Source organism: Lutjanus erythropterus, chromosome 14 (assembly GCF_056507025.1).
Source record: "Lutjanus erythropterus isolate fLutEry1 chromosome 14, fLutEry1.hap2, whole genome shotgun sequence".
NCBI lineage: Eukaryota > Metazoa > Chordata > Actinopteri > Lutjaniformes > Lutjanidae > Lutjanus > Lutjanus erythropterus.
Window position 1 is genome coordinate 9,824,664 of NC_139330.1, and position 17,990 is coordinate 9,842,653.

General features: G+C 41.2%; 1 protein-coding gene across 3 annotated transcripts in view; it reads left to right on the forward strand.

The window, feature by feature from the left end:
* The window catches only part of vit (vitrin), a 36,535-nt gene extending 18,765 nt beyond the window's left edge, over window positions 1–17,770 (forward strand). For 2 of the 3 annotated variants that reach the window (XM_084736236.1, XM_084736238.1), the window contains 13 exons: window positions 37–99; window positions 653–715; window positions 4,974–5,048; window positions 6,440–6,505; window positions 6,968–7,030; window positions 8,071–8,130; window positions 9,606–9,653; window positions 10,204–10,272; window positions 11,603–11,750; window positions 11,835–11,938; window positions 14,298–14,524; window positions 15,360–15,873; window positions 16,954–17,770. In XM_084736236.1, coding sequence (XP_084592362.1) covers window positions 37–99; window positions 653–715; window positions 4,974–5,048; window positions 6,440–6,505; window positions 6,968–7,030; window positions 8,071–8,130; window positions 9,606–9,653; window positions 10,204–10,272; window positions 11,603–11,750; window positions 11,835–11,938; window positions 14,298–14,524; window positions 15,360–15,873; window positions 16,954–17,132 — 1,679 coding nt within the window. In that variant the 3' untranslated portion in view covers window positions 17,133–17,770. The remainder of the gene's footprint in view (window positions 1–36; window positions 100–652; window positions 716–4,973; window positions 5,049–6,439; window positions 6,506–6,967; window positions 7,031–8,070; window positions 8,131–9,605; window positions 9,654–10,203; window positions 10,273–11,602; window positions 11,751–11,834; window positions 11,939–14,297; window positions 14,525–15,359; window positions 15,874–16,953) is intronic. The other variant, XM_084736237.1, reaches the window with a different exon arrangement.
* The last annotated feature ends 220 nt before the right edge of the window (window positions 17,771–17,990 follow it).

Here is a 17,990-nt window from a genome sequence, read left to right on the forward strand (position 1 = left end):
ATGTTGTCTCACAGTACATTTGTCTCTTGGTCCCAGGTCTGCGCAGACCAGAGGCAGGTTCAGCTATCAGGAGGCCACCATCCTCTCCAGTTGGCCCAGGTCAGCCTCATCATTAACACACATGCACACACACACTAAATCAGAGTAACCAGCAGGTAGACATGGCGAGACTGACAGGGAATGCGGGTCAAGGGCATCAGAGGGGACAGACGTCTTTGTTGGAACAAGAATCCAGGAGGAGTCGACCGCTGTAAGTCTGACCCCTGTATCCGCACCCGTAAGCCCATGTGATCTTCGCCCCGGGGTCACCACTAATCCACTCCATCAAGCATCGCAGCTAACATTCCTCTCACGATAACTGCTGTTCTCCGTCATCAGGCACGTCCTCGCACTCATGTTTTCATTCTCAGACATGAAAAGAGACAAATGAAGCTGAGTTAAAGCCTGTAAACACGCCCAGCATATATCCTTTTGTTTCTGATATCATGCTGCGGAGAAAATGCCTTCAACTTCCACACAAAGCTGAACAGCTGGCCTGCATTTGTGGATGGAGCCCCCCGACCTGAAGCTCTCTTCTGCTCCCCCTTTCTCCCTCTTTTTTTTTTTTCCCTCTCTCTTATTCTATCTGCCTGTTTCTCATTGCTACAAACAGCTTTTAACAGGGTTCAGCCGGCCCCACCCGAGCGGACTCCGACCATGAGCCAGTCCAACCCCGGTAAGTGTCTCCAGACCCTGAGCGGGAGTCCTCAAACCGCACCAGCAGACACCCTCACTGACGTAGAGACAGGACTGATCAAACAGGAGGAAACCCAGGGCAATAAAACCTCGGTGAAGTGTCTTATAAAGCCGTGCTAATGTTTACCCTCTGTGGGACGCTGTGGTTCAACGCTTGGCCATCCTCCATAAACAAAATGCACAAGTACAATTAAAACTTTCACTGTACCCAACGTCACAAAATGAGCCGTGAGTGTGTTGATACGCTCTTAGAAAAAAGGGTTTCAGATGGGTTCTTCCTGAGGTTCTACCCAGGATCCCTTTGCCCCTGAAAAACCCTTCTTTTTAAGAGAGAATATATCCATCATTGGCATGTGTGGGATTCAGTCATTTTAGCTTAATCTGTAGAATACAATATGGTTCCCCATAGAACCTTAAGAAGACAGGCTGGAATGTAGATGAACTCCTTGCAATAGAAAAGGGTTCTCAGTAGAACACCCTGGATGGGTTCCAGATAAAACAATTCTGAATATATATCAAAAGGTTCTTGGTCAAATTCCCTGAATGGGTTCCATATTTACACCCTTGGAATATAAAAGGGAACCCCCAAAAATAGAACCCCCAGATGGGGTATTTTAAATAATTCTCCATAGTGTTCCTCTTAGCACCCACCCAGAAGAAGGTGGAAAGGTTCTGGACAGAACTCAAAGAGAAGGTTCTAAATGAACCATTACATCTTAGAAGGGTTGTCTGTAGAACCACTCAAAGAGGGTTCTGGATGGAACATTTCATGGATGGTTATAGGTTGAGCCATTTGTGGTGGGTTTTTAGACAGAACCCTCGGAAAGGGCTCCAGCTGAAACTTTTGTAAAAGGTTCTATCAGGAACCGAAAAGGGTTCTCCTGTGGTTATAGTAAACACCTTTATTTCTGAGAGCGTTTGTCTCAGAGATGAGCGATGATGTGACATCAGTGTCCTGGATTCATCTTGTGCCATATCTCCAGTGTTCAACGTTCTCCTTTAGATAAGACCACGATGAGAAACGCGCTCTGTCAGTGCTCTAATAACATCTTCTGACAGATCCCATCTGGTCCGGCCTCCTTCCCCTGCCCCGTAAAAGCCCGCAGAGAGGGAGACGGAGATGAAAGCAGCAGCACCGAGTGGCCCGGTGTTGCTCCCAGAGAGACGTATGACCCAATCGGCCCCGCGGCGCTGCGGGATCTGGGTCCTCTCTGCAGCCTGTCAGGAATAGAAAGCTCTCGCCATTCAAACCAGCCTAGGTTTGGCTCACCGAGGAATGCGCTTCTGTTTTTGCTTCTGTGGAATCCAAAACCATGGATCCCTAAACTTAGACAGAAGTATGTCCATTTTAATGACGGTTGATTGTATGATTTCTAAAACGCAGTGAGCGCTCTTTAAAGTTCGTGCATCATGTATCCGACTGACCTGATTTTACTGAGACTTAAAGGGATGGTTTGGATTATTTTAAGTTGGGCTGTATGAGGTACTTATCCATGGTCTGTACAGTAGATGCTGGTAGCTGCCTGGAGTCTCAGCATGGATTTAGCTGCCGCACTGCTGATATTTGACTTATATAAGGTAGTTAAACTGATATTTATTTTTTTCTGCTGACCCTGTATGCAGCAGTGCATTCGCCATAATCACACAGCGGCCATATTTCATAACCCATGAGCTATCATTGCTAACATTAGCATTCAGTCACTTCCTAGCTAACATTTCTGTTTGATTGTGTTACACAATACAACAGGAAAAATTTAAATTAATTCTGAAATATCAACACATATACTACTGTACTGCAGATAATACACAAACCACTGATAAGTACCTCATACAACCCCCTAACTATCCCATCTAAGGGTGTGAAGTATCTGATCAGTGCAGAGAGCAGCTTTTCTGATCGGCAGCTTGTGGATAATAACGTGATACTTTATTGATCCCCTTGGGGAAATTCTTTATGCTGGAGGTCAGAGGTTGGAGGTCAGGACCAGCTACACCTCGGAGCCAGCAGGGATTCAGTGTCTTTCTCAAGGACACTCCAGCAGGGTGCATGCTCGCCGACGTCAGAGTTTTGAACTCTGATTTATGAGTCGGAAGATTTTCTCACCGGTCGCTTTGCCACCCGGCTGCCCCAAACAGATGTTCAGATTTATTGCTCGGCTTTCTGAAAATGTTACGATGCAGTTTAGCCTCACATTTGTGAGGAGATATGCCTACTTGACAACCACAACGGTTCCTGGAGACTCTCCTGTAAAAGAGATTCTGTTTGTTGGGTCTCTGTGTTAAAATGTGGTCAAATTTGTTATGTAACTTTCAAAGAAACTGCATATTATGGACACTCCTGCAGACAGAGGTACAACCAAAGGTGAGGATCAGCTGACAGTGTTAGTTAGTACAGGTGCTGCAAATCCTTTAAAACACTATAATTTCAAAGTGATGTTTGCAAGATTTGAAAAGAGCTTGGTGGTAGAAACTGATTGAAACTGTGCAGCTTTTTTACCATGAGAGGATCTGCACTTTTGAGCCATGTAAAGGATAAGCTGTGGTCGGAAATTTTTGGTTTATTCTTAACATTGAACTAAGCCATCATGAGGTAGTAGAAGCTAAAGCAGTAAAGATTTTTATTGAAATTCAAGTTATTTGTGTAAGTGCTTGTTTTATATAGTCTCAGCCAGGTCATATAGGATGTCAAGATAACTTACAGGCAGGTGACACATTTTAAGATATGAAATGTTGTTTTGTTTTCCATTAATTTCTCAGCTTTCGTTTATAGCACAATAACATCTGGTTTGACTTTAATTTGATTTTGTTAAAAGTGTACGAACCCCAAGCAAAGGTGGCAAGAGTGCAAACATTCCTTACTCAAGTAGAAGTACAGATATTTGCGTAAAAGTAGAAGCACTGATTCAACCTTCTCAAGTAAAAATGAAAAAGTAAGGGCTTTGAAATGAACTCAAAGTATAGGACATTTTTGCCAGCTTATCCTTTGCAAAGCGAACTGAACCTCACTCTGCGGTCGATTCTTCCTCTGTTGTCTGTTTTGACTTGTTACGTCTGTCATATGTGATATGCACTGATGGATACACCAAGGAATCGTCTTTTCCATGTGTTATTGTCCATCCATTTAGATTAAAATTGGCCTTGGTGTTGGGAAAGCAGCATGCAATAATACAAAATAAAAATAATTTCCCACAAATGCATTTAAGCATTTACCTCAAAATTAAAAATCTTTGAGGTGAACTGCCCTTTTAAAACTAAAGTTACAAGCCTGTTTTGAAAATGTAAGGAGTAGAAAGTGCAGATATTTGAAGGAATAAAAGAACAAAGTTGTCAGGAAAATAAATATTAAATAAATACTAGTAAAGTACACATACCTTAAAACTCCACTTAAGTACTGTAATGAAATATTTGTACCTCTGAGGATCAGTGTCCTCGCTCCTGCTGTGACCTTCTGGCCGCAGTGATCACTGAAGTGGCTATGATCGTGAGAGTTAAATTCAATCCTTTTAAAGCACCTGTTTCATCAGAAAAAATAACACCACTGTCTGCTGTAGAGCACCGGGCCTTTGACCAGCAGCAGATTAGGCTAATCTCTGTGTCCTACTATCTACACTGTCCCTGGTTTGACACCAACTTTAGAATAATACTCCCACGCTTCGCTGAGCCGCTGGCTGGGCTCTCCCAGCCCGTCCCCGTCAACAAAGGCCCGGCTCACTAGCTGCCACTGGATGGGAACCTCAGAGCCCGGGCTGCGTGTTTGTGTAAGCTACCCGTCCACCGCAGGGAGGGGTTAACTGAAGTGTGTTGTCATGGCTCAGTCAGTTTAGACAGATGCAATGCATTGTTATGGTTTTGCTCAGCTGTTTGGGCTTCTGGTGTTCAATCACATTTCGATTAAGCTTGAGCCATGCAAGAGGCAGGACGATTACGCTGCCAGATGTTTTTTCGCCACATAAAAATTTTGAGTGAGTTGTGATGCCAAGAGCCGCAGGTAGAAAACTGAAACACATTTTCTCGGGCAGTTCTTCTGTCTCTCTACCCTGCAGGTAACAGGAGTGAGGCGAAACCAACTCACTCAAACAGCCTCCGTCTGTCCGTCTGAGTGACTACTGTGTGTCTGACTCAAGGCTGAACATCTTGTGCATACCCCACTAATAACGTGGCAGGTTTAGTGGAGGTCACAAGTATGCTCCACCTTGACGCTTGTGCTGAACACAGCTTTCTAATCTTCCCCTGCACAGCTTTTCCCAGAAGGGATTGGGCCCACCCCTCCTTTCCTCGTCCTGATTGGTTCCCTGCAGTTCGACGGCCGGCAGGTACCAAACACAAAATAGATCCTTCTTCTTTACTAACTCATAAACATTTTCTAATTTAAATGTAAATGTTGTCTTTAATGTTAAAACTGGCCAAGGTAAGAATAGCATGAGTGCATTATTTGTGATAAAATGTTTTCTGCTAAGGTTGGATGTTCATTCTTTAAAAGCTTTTCATGTTTCACTGAATCTAAGCTTTTCATTTATTAGTCCATGCAACTTTATGCAGCCTTATAAATATAGTGAATTTTAAGATTTCTCACCTATAATCAAACCAATTTATAACAATTTGTTTCATGGAAAACAACTACTTTTAAATTAGTTTGGCAATGAAGCCTTTCAGGTTTCAAATAAATGACCAAGTATGACAAAACAAGCTAATTCTACATCCATGCTAGTGGCACTGTGAGGCTGTACTTATACACAGTGTTGCTGTGAGCTAAATGCTAACGTCAGCCATGTTGGCTAACATGTTCGCAACATGGATGTATTAAAAGAAATACTTATTATACATCCATGACTAACAATGATAATGCTAACATGCAGATGTTTATCATGTTCACCAGTGTTGGCACACTAATATTTGCTCATTTGTAAAATGTTGTATAAGCTGATGGGAATGTTGTTGATTTAAAGGAATAGTTTGTTTTTAAATGGGGTTGTATGATGCATCCATAATCAGTGTAGGCTATTATCTACAGTAAATGATAGTCACCATTCCCCAAGTTTGAAAAAGCAGAGAAGAGTACAAGCTCATAGTCCAAACAAAAAAGTTCATATCCCACAATTATTTTTTTGGATCAATCATTAACTAAATTGGGGAAGCAACTAATAAAAAAATGAATTTTAGTGAAATAAAAATCAGCATCATAGCATTTCCATAATTTCCCCCCTTTTCATCAAATCCGACCCGCCAGATGATACACATGTTACACAGAACCATCTGGGAATTCGTCCTTAGAAACTGTTTGGAAAAGGGCAGGCACTGTCAAATAACACTTGGCAGGTGATTGGATGAACCATGTGTCTAATCAGATCAAACTCCTGTCAAAGCACAAGAGCGAAAACATCTTTTCCATAGACAAAAGCCTTCAGTGTCGTTCTTTGCAACTTTAACTGATGCTATCACAGTATCTAAGCTAACCTTGTAGCTGCCAGTAGTCCCTCAAAGGACACTGATCGGCTTGTTACTGATTTTTCCCATGAGTTTCTTTATACTGGTACTCCTGATGCTTCTCCAAACTTGGGGTATGCCGGACCCCATTGATTATGGATAAGTACCTCATACAACCCCACTTCAAAAAGCCCAAACTATCCCTTTAAGGCAACATTAAGCACCCTGAATGTAACCCTTGTAGTTGCTGATGCCTCCACCTTCTCTGCTGTACATTCAGATGTTAGTTATGCAGCTCCAGACTCAGGATACACGTGGAGTGAGACGGACACACCTGAGATGACAGGTAAGTCAAACTCCCCTGAAGGCAACATGACAGTTGGTGTGTACTGCCCCCCCTTCACGGCGGCAGGTTACTGCACCTCGTATCTATCTTTGTTGCATGTCCAAACACAGCATGCTTGAGTGAGTGATGCATTTAGGTATCTGCTGACCATGTATGTGTTGAATTGGCTCCATGTGTAAGTACATGCGATGTGTCTCTCAGGACGTTGTGTTTACATGCCATCTGCCTGCCATATGAGAGATTCCTGTGAAGTGTGGAGGAGAGGAGCATAGGGCAGGTTTATTGTTTGTGCATGTGTGAGAGAGACACTGTGAGGTGATGATGCTGCACAAAGCCGCTGTTTTCACTGGTCTGGGATTGGTCGGGACAAATATGCGACCAATCGCAACCATGCAAAAGTGGGCTTTTCCTTCTGAAGTTCATTGTGGGAATACTAATGGGTTTCACAACATCCTCCTCTAGCTCGGGATCACAGGCCTGATATCTCAGAATATGAGCGCTGGTTTTATAACTTTGGACCCTACCGTAAGTGTTTTTCTGTTCTATTCATTGGGAACTAACAGGTCTTGGGGGTCAGGTTTTATATTGTCATGCATATGTTGTGATTCTGCAGATTATAATTTGACTGTTTTGTGACACAGCACTTCACACAGCTTCCCACACTCTCATGTTTATTCTCTGGCACAGGACTAATTTCTTTTCTCAGTGTTTCAGTGAAATGAGCTGAATATTTTTGACGTTTGAGGTGAGATTTACATTGCCGTTTGTTTGTTTTTCAAGACCTTTATTGTCATCCTAAAATGTTGCTTGTATTCACACGTAAGATTCACACACATTTGCAAAGCATAAAAAGACAGGAATTAAAGATCTTACTGATCAAAGTTACATAAAGTACAAAAATAAGCAATACAGCCTCATCTTTTAATGATCTTTTAAATGTAGCCTGCACATTGTCTTATTTAATTGCAGTAGTTATATGGAAAATATACCCTAATGAACATATATTTAGTGCACACCCCAACATGCAGGATGAGTCATCAACACTTTTAAATCATTTTCCAGAAAAAGAAAAACCATTAAAATACCTGAAAATATCTGCAAAATTATTTTTTAAATCATTGTTGGTCCAGATACTGGTGTATAGGTGATGTATAGAGCAAAACGTGTGATAAAAACACAACTTTTGACTTTAACTTAAACACAGAGAACTATTCCTTTAAGTGCTTTGAAAGTAAAACACTTTTGATTTGTTTTTAGTCACAGTCTTCACACTAAAAAATACAAACCATTCACAATGTGGCCCACTGACAGGACACAAAAGAGCACGAAAAAGCCCTCACGTTCAGATTACAGGCCATGGTTTCATCCGTTTGATGACATAGCCGAGCCACCAAATCTAAGTAGAAGGGACTTGGTTTGAAAAAGCTGAGCCATTTCCAGCGCGCACCACAAAAGTACCGCCACACGCCCGGTCAAACACGGAGCTGGTGGGAGCACGCTGTGATGGTGTGTTTACATTAATCTCATGTGTCACAGTCTGTCATCACTGATGTCTTTACTTTTAGTGCCTCGCTCCTCCACTGACTCAGATGGCAACCGTAAATTGGACACCACCCATACTAGAGGTGAGCAGCGGTTACCATGGATACAAGCTCCTGTTTGTATCCAGTGAGGCATCAGCCTGGACCCCAACATGTCGAATCGCAAACTTTGTTCTGTCTTTTGCTCTGCTAATCAGTAAGTGCTGCTTTAGCCTTCTAATTGACCCTTCCTAAGCCCCGCCCCTTTTTGGTCTGTGCTCCAATGACAGCTCAGCAAGCTTGGACCCTCCGTCAACCTTCCTGTTATGTGCTAGGTTTGTCTCTATTAGAAAGAAAAGGAGATGAAGGTGATTAAGAAGATTAAAAGGTTAAAAAACATCACCGGGGGACTTGAAAAAGGAAGATATATATAGTTCTTAAATTAGCTGAAGTTTGCAAAATGCTAGCTGGCTAGCTAGCTAATATACATCGCTCATTCATTAGCTAGTTACCAAGCGTTTTGCTGACATCAGCTAACTTGTTTGACCATATATGGCGGTTTTACAGAAAAGGGAGAAAGCTGACCAAGGTATTAAGTTTGCTAGATCCAACCAAGCAATTTAACTGGTCAACTAGACATTTAGAACTTGTTCAGATTAGCATGAAAATGTGCAAAAAGCCAGAGAGCTAACAGTTTTGCGCCCATAATGAACATGTTGTTTTTGAAAGGCTAAACACCAAAAATTATGGAATTTTATAAATCTTATTTCAATACATTTTGGATTTTACAATGCTATCAGCCATCAGCTATTTGACAGGTGCTACTTGCTCAAAAATACAGGTGAAGTTTGCAGATGTAGTAGCTAAATCTTTTTCTGGAAAAAATATTATTTTCAGTGGAAACCTTACAATAAGCCTGAGCCAACAAAGCAGCCTGTGTTTGTATGTGTAGTATTTATTCAGTTTGGAAAATCTCACGATCTCTAGAAAGCGTTAACATTAGCTCAAGTCGTCTGCTGACTCAACAGGGACTAGAAATCGTCTGTTGCTAGGTCGTGACTAAGGGCCGGCCTACTTGCTGGAGTAGTGAATTAGGTTTCATTACATAGGAGTCCTAATTACATGGCTGATTGTTTTCAGGTTATCAGTCAGGCCCCAGAGAAACGGTGATAACACTAGTAAAAAGGATTTTTATTTATTTTGAGAGCAAATTGCCCCACAATATGAGTACACTTCGATTGTATCTTTTATTTTGTTGGTCCCCTGTTGTATAATCACAATATTACACTCAAGGGTGAGCTTAAACGTCATTATTAGCTCGTGGACCTCTTTGCTGGCTGCATCACTGATGTACTAATAATGATGTTAAAACTAAACCCTCTCATGTAATATTGCTTAATTGAAGCACAAAGCAAAAAGGGGCAGAGACTGAGGAAGGGTCAATTATGAAAAGAGCTGAACAATTAGATATTTATTAACACAAAAAAAACAAAAAAAAACAATGCCCAAGAAACCTTTTGTGTAGCTGCTTTGTGGCAGAAATGTGCTAATGCTTAGCTTGTATGATATCATCCATGCAGTGGAGCCAGTGGACGCCTGGAGGCCAGAAGGAAACCTTCATGAATCAGGTGAGATAGCTTGCACTACTGCTTTCTCTGCCCCCCCTACACACGAGTCACTTTGCCAGTAAGTCCTCAGTTCTGACTGTAAGTACAAACCAAAGGTTATCCAAGGAAAAGCATCTGGGTTTCTGCTCAGCCTGTAATTGTAGGGATTGAGATTCCAAGTCAAATGGCATGGTTGCTTGAGGATAAAATCAGTTCCTGTTTGGCAATGTTTACGCCACAACAAAAAACTTGCTAAGGTTTGGGATCTCTGGAAAGTGGACAGCTGCAAATGTACTGTGTAAATGGAATTTTTTTTTACCAAACTTTTATGGTGATTTTTCAAAAATAGAGAGTGGAAAATTTATTATTTCCATCACAACATATAATCAAACTGCCATAGATGGTGAAAAGGTATCATTGTAATTTTGAGAGTGCACATGAGTATGTCAGTGATTATAAAGAAGAAAAACTTCAGTGAAGTTTATGACATTGTTGTCTTTATGTGTAAAACCTGACGAGTGGATTTCAGCAGAATTCTGGTTTAAAGACTTGTGTGTTTCTTGATTTCCAGGCTTCAACCTGAGAGAACCAGAGCTTGTTGTACCCAGAGCACCTGAGCCGGTGTCACAGGGAGACCCAAGTATGTCCCTCATACTTCTTTAATGTGTAAAATATTTACTTGATTATTGCATCTTATGCAACAATAATTATGGACAAATATTTGACCAATCCTGCTGAACCTTGGTAGAGAGTGATCATTTCGGTGTCCCTGCATCAAAACCTGTGGCCTGCACTAAAGCTACACTTTTTTCCTTGAGGTCTAACAAACATGTGGAATATATTTCCTTCTTCAAAAATTATTCAAAATGCAAGGAGCATTTTTTCAAATGCATAAAATGCATTGTTTATAAACATGTTTGCTAGCTAGCTGTCTTGGTACCATATTCACCATATTTACACAGCAGTCTGACTCAGCGGATGCACGCTGCAGGTTTAAGTCTTATCATTGGTCCCTTGCTTCAAGCAGCATGGTGACGCCCACTATCTGTGGTCCCCAGTAAACAAGAACAACCTCTGAGTTGCAACCTACACGCTGAAATTATCGCCTGTTGTTATTTTAACCAGAGCTTGCCCCCCAGTGTGCAAATGTTCCACCAAAACAAGTTTCCCCTCGACAATATTTTGCAGCAGCAGCGTTGCTGCTTCCTGGGCTTAGCGCTGCGCTTTGTTTGTGATTGATTTAAAGAAATGCATAAAAGGCAGAGCATTGTTTCCCCTATGGCAGAATGTGTATGCATGGAGTTCTCCGGTGCTTAGTGCTCTAGACAGAGGTCTGGCTATGCGAGATTACCTGAAAGTCCTACATCAGCACCATCAATTGAGAAATGCAAGGCAACAGAACCCAGACCTCCCACCAAGCTTTGAAAATATGACCCTGACTTTCTGCAATGTGGATTTTTTGTCACAAACACCAAACTGATTATTCTGGGGGTCTTGGCAAAAGGCAGAGAGCCACTGCTCTAAACCACTAGCTGTGGTCAAAAGCACCACAGGGTATCTGTAATGCTAAAATATTAAACATTTCTGCATTGAAATGTCCAAAAAACGGTGAACATATGTTACATATTTTGTATATATTATGTACATATTATGTACTTATATTATCCCAAATGTTTCCAACAATGGTCAACAACAACAAACCCAAAAAATTCATATTTTAATCTAATGTAATGGAGCGTTTCCTGCTAGTTGCTATAACGTCCGTGAATATACAGGATTTATTGGATTTGTCAGAACTTTCATATAACCTCGTCATATCAGATAGATGTTCATCATCACTTGTGGTTGTTTTCCACGTTCGTCCTCTTTTTTAATCACTTTAATGTAAGAGAGACCCCTAGTGGCAGAACTTGCGTACTCTTAGATTGATGTCTGCAGTGTCCTGTAACCTTGTGATGTGTTTTTTGCAGACTGTAAGGTGGACCTGGCCTTCCTGATGGACGGCAGCTGGAGCATTGGGAAGAGACGCTTTAAGATCCAGAAGGACTTCCTGATGGAGGTGGCTCAGGCCATCAACGTGGGTGTGGCTGGACCCATGATGGGCATCATCCAATATGGGTAACCTCACCGACCCTGCTGTGTCACTGTGCATCATTTTCAGCTGAGGAAACATGACGTGGTTGCTTGTTGTTTTGTGTGAAGGGACGACCCCGTGACAGAGAGCAGCCTGAAGTCGTACTCCAGCTCCAGAGAGGTGAAGTCGGCCATCGATAAGATTGTGCAGAAGGGAGGCCTCTCCAATGTGGGTGAGTGACCCGCCGCCAGCTGCCAGCTACAGTAAATGCCTACAAACACAAGTGTGAAAGTGAAAGGGATGCAATTATCGCATGGTTTACTACCCAGGCACATTTTCACATGCAAGGATGGAATTAAATCTAAATTTGCTGCGAGACACTGTTTGCTAAATTACAGTCCTGCTGCTGTGAGCCCTGTTTTTCCTCCACTCTAACCAAAAAGCATTTGGTTTTACCAGCCCATGGGGGTCAGCTTTCAGAGGCAGAGTGCTGTTTTTCTCCTCTGGTTGGTGCGTCAGCATGCATCCACTGCCACATGTGTCTTTATGACTTGCTAAATTTTGCAGTCGCATACAAAAAGTGTTGTCTGTGTTTGCCCTGAAGTGCTTTCTGGTCATACAACAGCTTCTTTAAGCCCCAACAGGGCCTCCCCTGTACAGACCACCACCAAGACAATGACGGAGTAAATGATAGGATATCACTATTTCTGTGATGATGTACAGTTAAAGACCTGCACTTTACACAGAGACGTGTACATAATACACAGGCTGCTATGTAAAGTTTTTATGTGGCATGCAGTCATTCTTTGCGAGGGTTGCTTCTCAGTTAAAACATGCAGCTCCCAAAAAATATCTCTGCATTCAAAGTGCATAATGAGCAGTTTTAAAAGTATGTTTATTCATATTCCATAGCCTGTGTTTATTTTTATTCACTTGTTAAGTAATGACTATGTGACAATAACAGATTGGTTCAACTCCCTCAACTATCTGAAGGCATTCCTGCTCTTCAACCACAGATTTGTTGGGTATGAGGTGGTTGTAACATCTCTGTAATATGCGGATCCCAAAAAAAATCTCTGTGCATTGAATGTGCATAATGAGCACAAACTATTTTTGTGATGATTTGGGCCATTTTACAGAATTAGTTCAAAGCCTGTGGTAAAAAATCTTAAAATAAAAGTTTTTTTTTTCCAGAACGTTGTATGTATGTACGTGCACCATCCAATTTTACAGTTAATTCTCATTTTGTATTTTCAGTAGTTTTTCCTCTCCCGAAAAAATGTCACTAACAAAATATCACAACAGAAAGGCTGATATTGATGTCTTAAGTAATAAAATTATCATTTTAACACTTTTTTGTGTGACTAAAGTGTAATTTTTGAGATTCATTGTATTTTTAATCCAATTTTTCTTTGTAAATGGCACAAAACAGTAAAGAATTCATAAATTTTGATATACACTGCATCAAAGACTATAATAACATCTTAGGTGATCATTTGACGTGTTTTATTTTTGACAAAACATCCCATGTTTCGGTATTCAAACAGCGTCACATTACAGAACTTGAACCGACATGGAGTTTATACTAAAATAGGTTTGATTGGTAAAACTGGGCTAAAACTTTGTTTATTTCCCTCGAATAACAGATTAGGTGTTACTGTGTCATCACTGAAACTTCATCACTGTTTTCAGTTGTGACAGTTTCAGAAGTGTCGTATTTCAGCTGGTATTCACAACATCACAGGATTTTAAATGACATGGAGTTTACTAAAATACTTATAATTTGCATAACTGGGCTAAAATTGTGTTTATTTCCCCCAAATAAAGGATCAAGTGTTCCTTTTGGTCTGAAACATCATCATTATGTTTCTGGTTGCACAGTTCAGTTGCAAACACATAAAAAACAAACCTTCTTTAATTAACAACCAAAAAAAGGTTTCCTTAATTGTAGAAAATGGACAAACTTAGTGATCAAAGGTGTAGGGGAGTGTCTCAAATCATGGACTCAAACTTACACTGTTTTGTGAGTGACATGAAAATGTGGGACTTCGAACAATTCAAATATATATTTTAAGCTCACTGCTATCTCAAATATTATTTTGGATTACAATAGTCAATGGGAGGATGTAAGATTTGCACACTTAAATAGTTTTTAAGTTTGTTTTTCTGTTGTGGGACAGCAGTTTGTCAGAATGTGGGACAGCAGTCTGAACCTATTTGTTAGACTGGTCCATATAAAGTTAAAAACATTCACTTTATAAAGAGACGTGTACAAAACACACAGGCTGCTATGTTGAGTTTTTATGTGGCATGCAGTCACTTTTTTAGACGGTTGCTTCTCTCTCCCAGAAAAATCTCAGTCGGTTGAAAGTGCATAATGAGCAGTTTTAAAAGGGTGTTTCTTCATATTCTACAGTTGTTGTTTATTTTTATTCGCTTGTTGAGTAACTTCGATGTGACAATAACAGATTCAGTTCACCTCCCTCAACTATCCGAACACATTCCTGCTCTTCAGCCATGACCTCGTTGCACATGAAGTGGTTGTGGCGTTTCTGTGACCGTGTCTCTGCTGCTCTCTGGTGTTCTGACAGGAAAGGCCCTGACCTACATCAACAAGCAGTACTTCAGCGACGCCAACGGGAACCGAGGGGGGGCTCCTAACGTGGCCGTGGTGCTGGTGGACGGCTGGCCCACAGACAAGGTGGAGGAGGCGTCTCGGCTCGCTCGCGAGTCCGGCATCAACATTTTCTTCGTCACCATCGAGGGCCCCGATGACAACGAGAAACAAAACCTGGTGGAGGCCAGCTTTGTTGAAAAGGTGGAGCACCGTCACAGAAGTGACTGACGTATTTTATGAATATTTAATTTACAGCTGGTATTTAAATGTGATCTGTATCTGGATATGTAATCCAGATATTTATGCAGCTTGTGTTTACATCTACCTGACATCCAAACAATATTCAAACTGTGCAGACGACCTCCAGATGTGGTCACATTCTGATCACGAAGCATTTACACCTCCCATTAACATCTGTTTTTCCATATTTGGATCATTTATCCAGATACAGATCACAATTCAATACAGCTGTAAATGGGGTAATAAACTGTACTGTCAGCCATTGTAAGGTTAAACAAAACAAAAGCCCACCTCTTTGAAAATATACACTGGAGTTCAAGTTCAGTGGCTGCATGTCTCACTGTCTGCCAGACTCCATTAAGATTTTGCTCAATTTAACCACAGCAAACATCTACTCCTTTTAAAAGATTATTACTGATTTCTTACAATTCATAAACAGACACTTACTCATCTGCAAAACATTCGGCATTAATTTGAACTCTAATTAATGTGAATCAGGCAACCAAAAACACCAGTTACAGACCGGAATAGAAATTTTAAAGGAGAACGTAGCTGCAGCGTTCTTGTCAGAGCAGCGAATATTTCAACTTCGTATGTTTCCTTAATCTCTGATAACATAATGATGATAGTGATTTATTACAGCAAACATGTTACAAATTTAAAAATTATTTTTTAAGTGACCTCATGACCACCTGTGAAGCTTTGGTGACCCCCAGTGAAGGCCGGGACCCCAAGGTTGGGAACCAGAATATTAGAACATGCCAGTTTGAAACAAAGTGTGTCCTTCACTCCACAGGCTGTGTGTCGGACAAACGGCTTCTTCTCCCTGCCTGTGAACAGCTGGTTCGCTCTGAGGAAGGCCGTGCAGCCGCTGGTGAAGAGAGTGTGTGACACCGACCGCCTGGTCTGCAGCAAAACCTGCCTCAACGCCAACGACATCGCCTTCGTCATCGACGGCTCCAGCAGCGTGGGGACGGGCAACTTCCGCACGGTGCTGCAGTTTGTGGCCAACGTCACGCGAGAGTTTGAGATCTCTGACACGGACACGCGGGTCGGAGCTGTGCAGTACACCTACGAGCAGAGGCTGGAGTTCGCCTTCGGCCAGCACAACACCAAGGCCGAGCTGCTGAACGCCATCAAACGCATCAACTACTGGAGCGGCGGGACCAGCACCGGCGCTGCCATCACCTACGCCGCGGAGCAGCTCTTCAGCAAGTCCAAACCCAACAAACGCAAGATCATGATCGTCATTACAGACGGACGCTCCTACGATGACGTCATGGCACCTGCACTGGCTGTCCACCGCCAAGGTCAGAGGTCAACCACGACAGAATGTGAAAGATACGGAGATTTTAGGCAGATATGTTTAAATCAAGCAGCGGTTATGTTCTCATGTTTTCAGACCTCACTAAATAGCAGAGAGCTAAAGTAAAGCAGAGAAACATAAAATATTGCAGGTTGATAAAGTCAACACCTGCTCTGATGAGACCAATCAGAGACACATCAAAAACATACATTCACAGTCTGCAATAAACAGCAAATACATCAATTTATATGCAAACATTAATATAAATAAGATTAAAAATTACACAACATCACAGAAAGATCTCTGTGTAACTCTGTCACTGCTGATGATTGTGCCACAAATTCACCTTTAAGTAGGTTATAGTACAAAATCAAGAGGAAGCTTGAAAAAAGACAGAAACATGTTTTAAACCTCATACAAATTTGGGAAAAAAATACATTTTAGATCTCATAGAAACTTGACAAAATAGTATATATTTTTAAATCTCATAAAAATGAAAGTTTTTTTTTAAAATCACATTGAAACTTGGAAAAGAAAAACAGAAAAATATTTTTAAAATCACATTGAAGCTTGGAAAAAATAGTTGTTGTTTTTTTTAAAGAAAATTGGGAAAAAAATAGAAAAATATTTCTTAACCTCCTAGAAACTTCAATCACACTGAGACTTGGAAAAAACAAGAAAATATTTTTAAATCTCAGAAATTTGGAGAAACTAGATTTCTTTTAAAAATCACATTGAAACTTGGAAAAAATATTTTAAAATTTCCTAGAAATTTGGATTTTGATTTTTTTAAAAAGACAAATCACACTGAAACTTGAAAAAACAGGAAAAATATTTTTATATCTCATAGAAACATGGAAAAGGAAAGAAAAAATTATCTCAGAAATTTGGAAGAAATTGAGAAATATTCTTAAATCTCATTGAAGGAAAAGTGAACAATTTTATTAAATTAAATCTAAGAGGAACTTCAGTACCTGATGCAATGTGTGTGTTTGATGTGAGAAACACATGTGAGGACACCGTGTGTGTGTGTGTGTGTGTGTGTGTGTGTGTGTGTAACCTGCTGTCCCTTCCTGTGCCGTAGGTGTGATCGCCTACTCCATCGGCATCGCCTGGGCGGCCCAGGACGAGCTGGAGTACATCGCCACGGACCCCGACAAGGAGCACTCCTTCTTCGTGGACGAGTTCGACAACCTCTACAAATTCGTGCCCAAGATCATCCACAACATCTGCCAGGAGTTCAACTCGCAGCCCAGAAACTGAGGACGCACGGGTGGAGGGGAGTCGCGGAGAGGGGCGTCCTGATCCTGGGCCGTCTCAACGGAACACTGATTGTAAATTTGCTCACTCTGTCGCCCAGATGGCGGCGCTGGATTGGCTGCAGCGCCCCCATGTTTGACCGGGGAGGGGGTTTGAATTTAGGTGGGGATTGTGGGTTTGAACAAAACAAATCTTTAAGTGATTCAGTCCCAAACGTACAGATGGCGCTAAAGATAAAAGGTTAACACACACAGTGACGTACTGACATCTCATGGACACTGTGGCGCCTGTTGTGGTGCCATAAAGAGAGCAGAGTATCCCTCATCATTTCATAATAAGTCACCCTTTATAAAGAGCTTATAAGCTGTAACTAAGGGTTTTATTAATGTTAAGAAATCTTTCACTAATGCCTAAGTTATAAGCCATTAATCAGAACATTTGGGTTGCCAGGTTGTGAAATATCCATAATAGATAATAGATAAGACAGATTTCTTTAACTGACCTTCAAGGTTGTCCGAAACTTCCTTTTCTCCTCAACCATACAGCATTTTTTTTCTGCCTCATTTCCACATTAAATAGCAAAGTTGTCCACCAACATCTCTAACTTTAACTCTGGCATTAATGACAGAAAGTGATCACGGTGCAACCAGCAGCTTTCTGCAAGTTGTCATTCCTAACCTGCAGACGCTTCAGTGATTCTCAAACTTTTCTGGCATGACCCACTTCAGAAACTGAAAAAAGTTCACAATCCATGATTTTTTTTAAAGAACAATGATAGTTGAAGCAACCAAAAGAGAATCCAAGCTGAACTTTAGTGAAATAAAGGTCTGCACAATAGTATTCGACTTAATTCCACTCCAG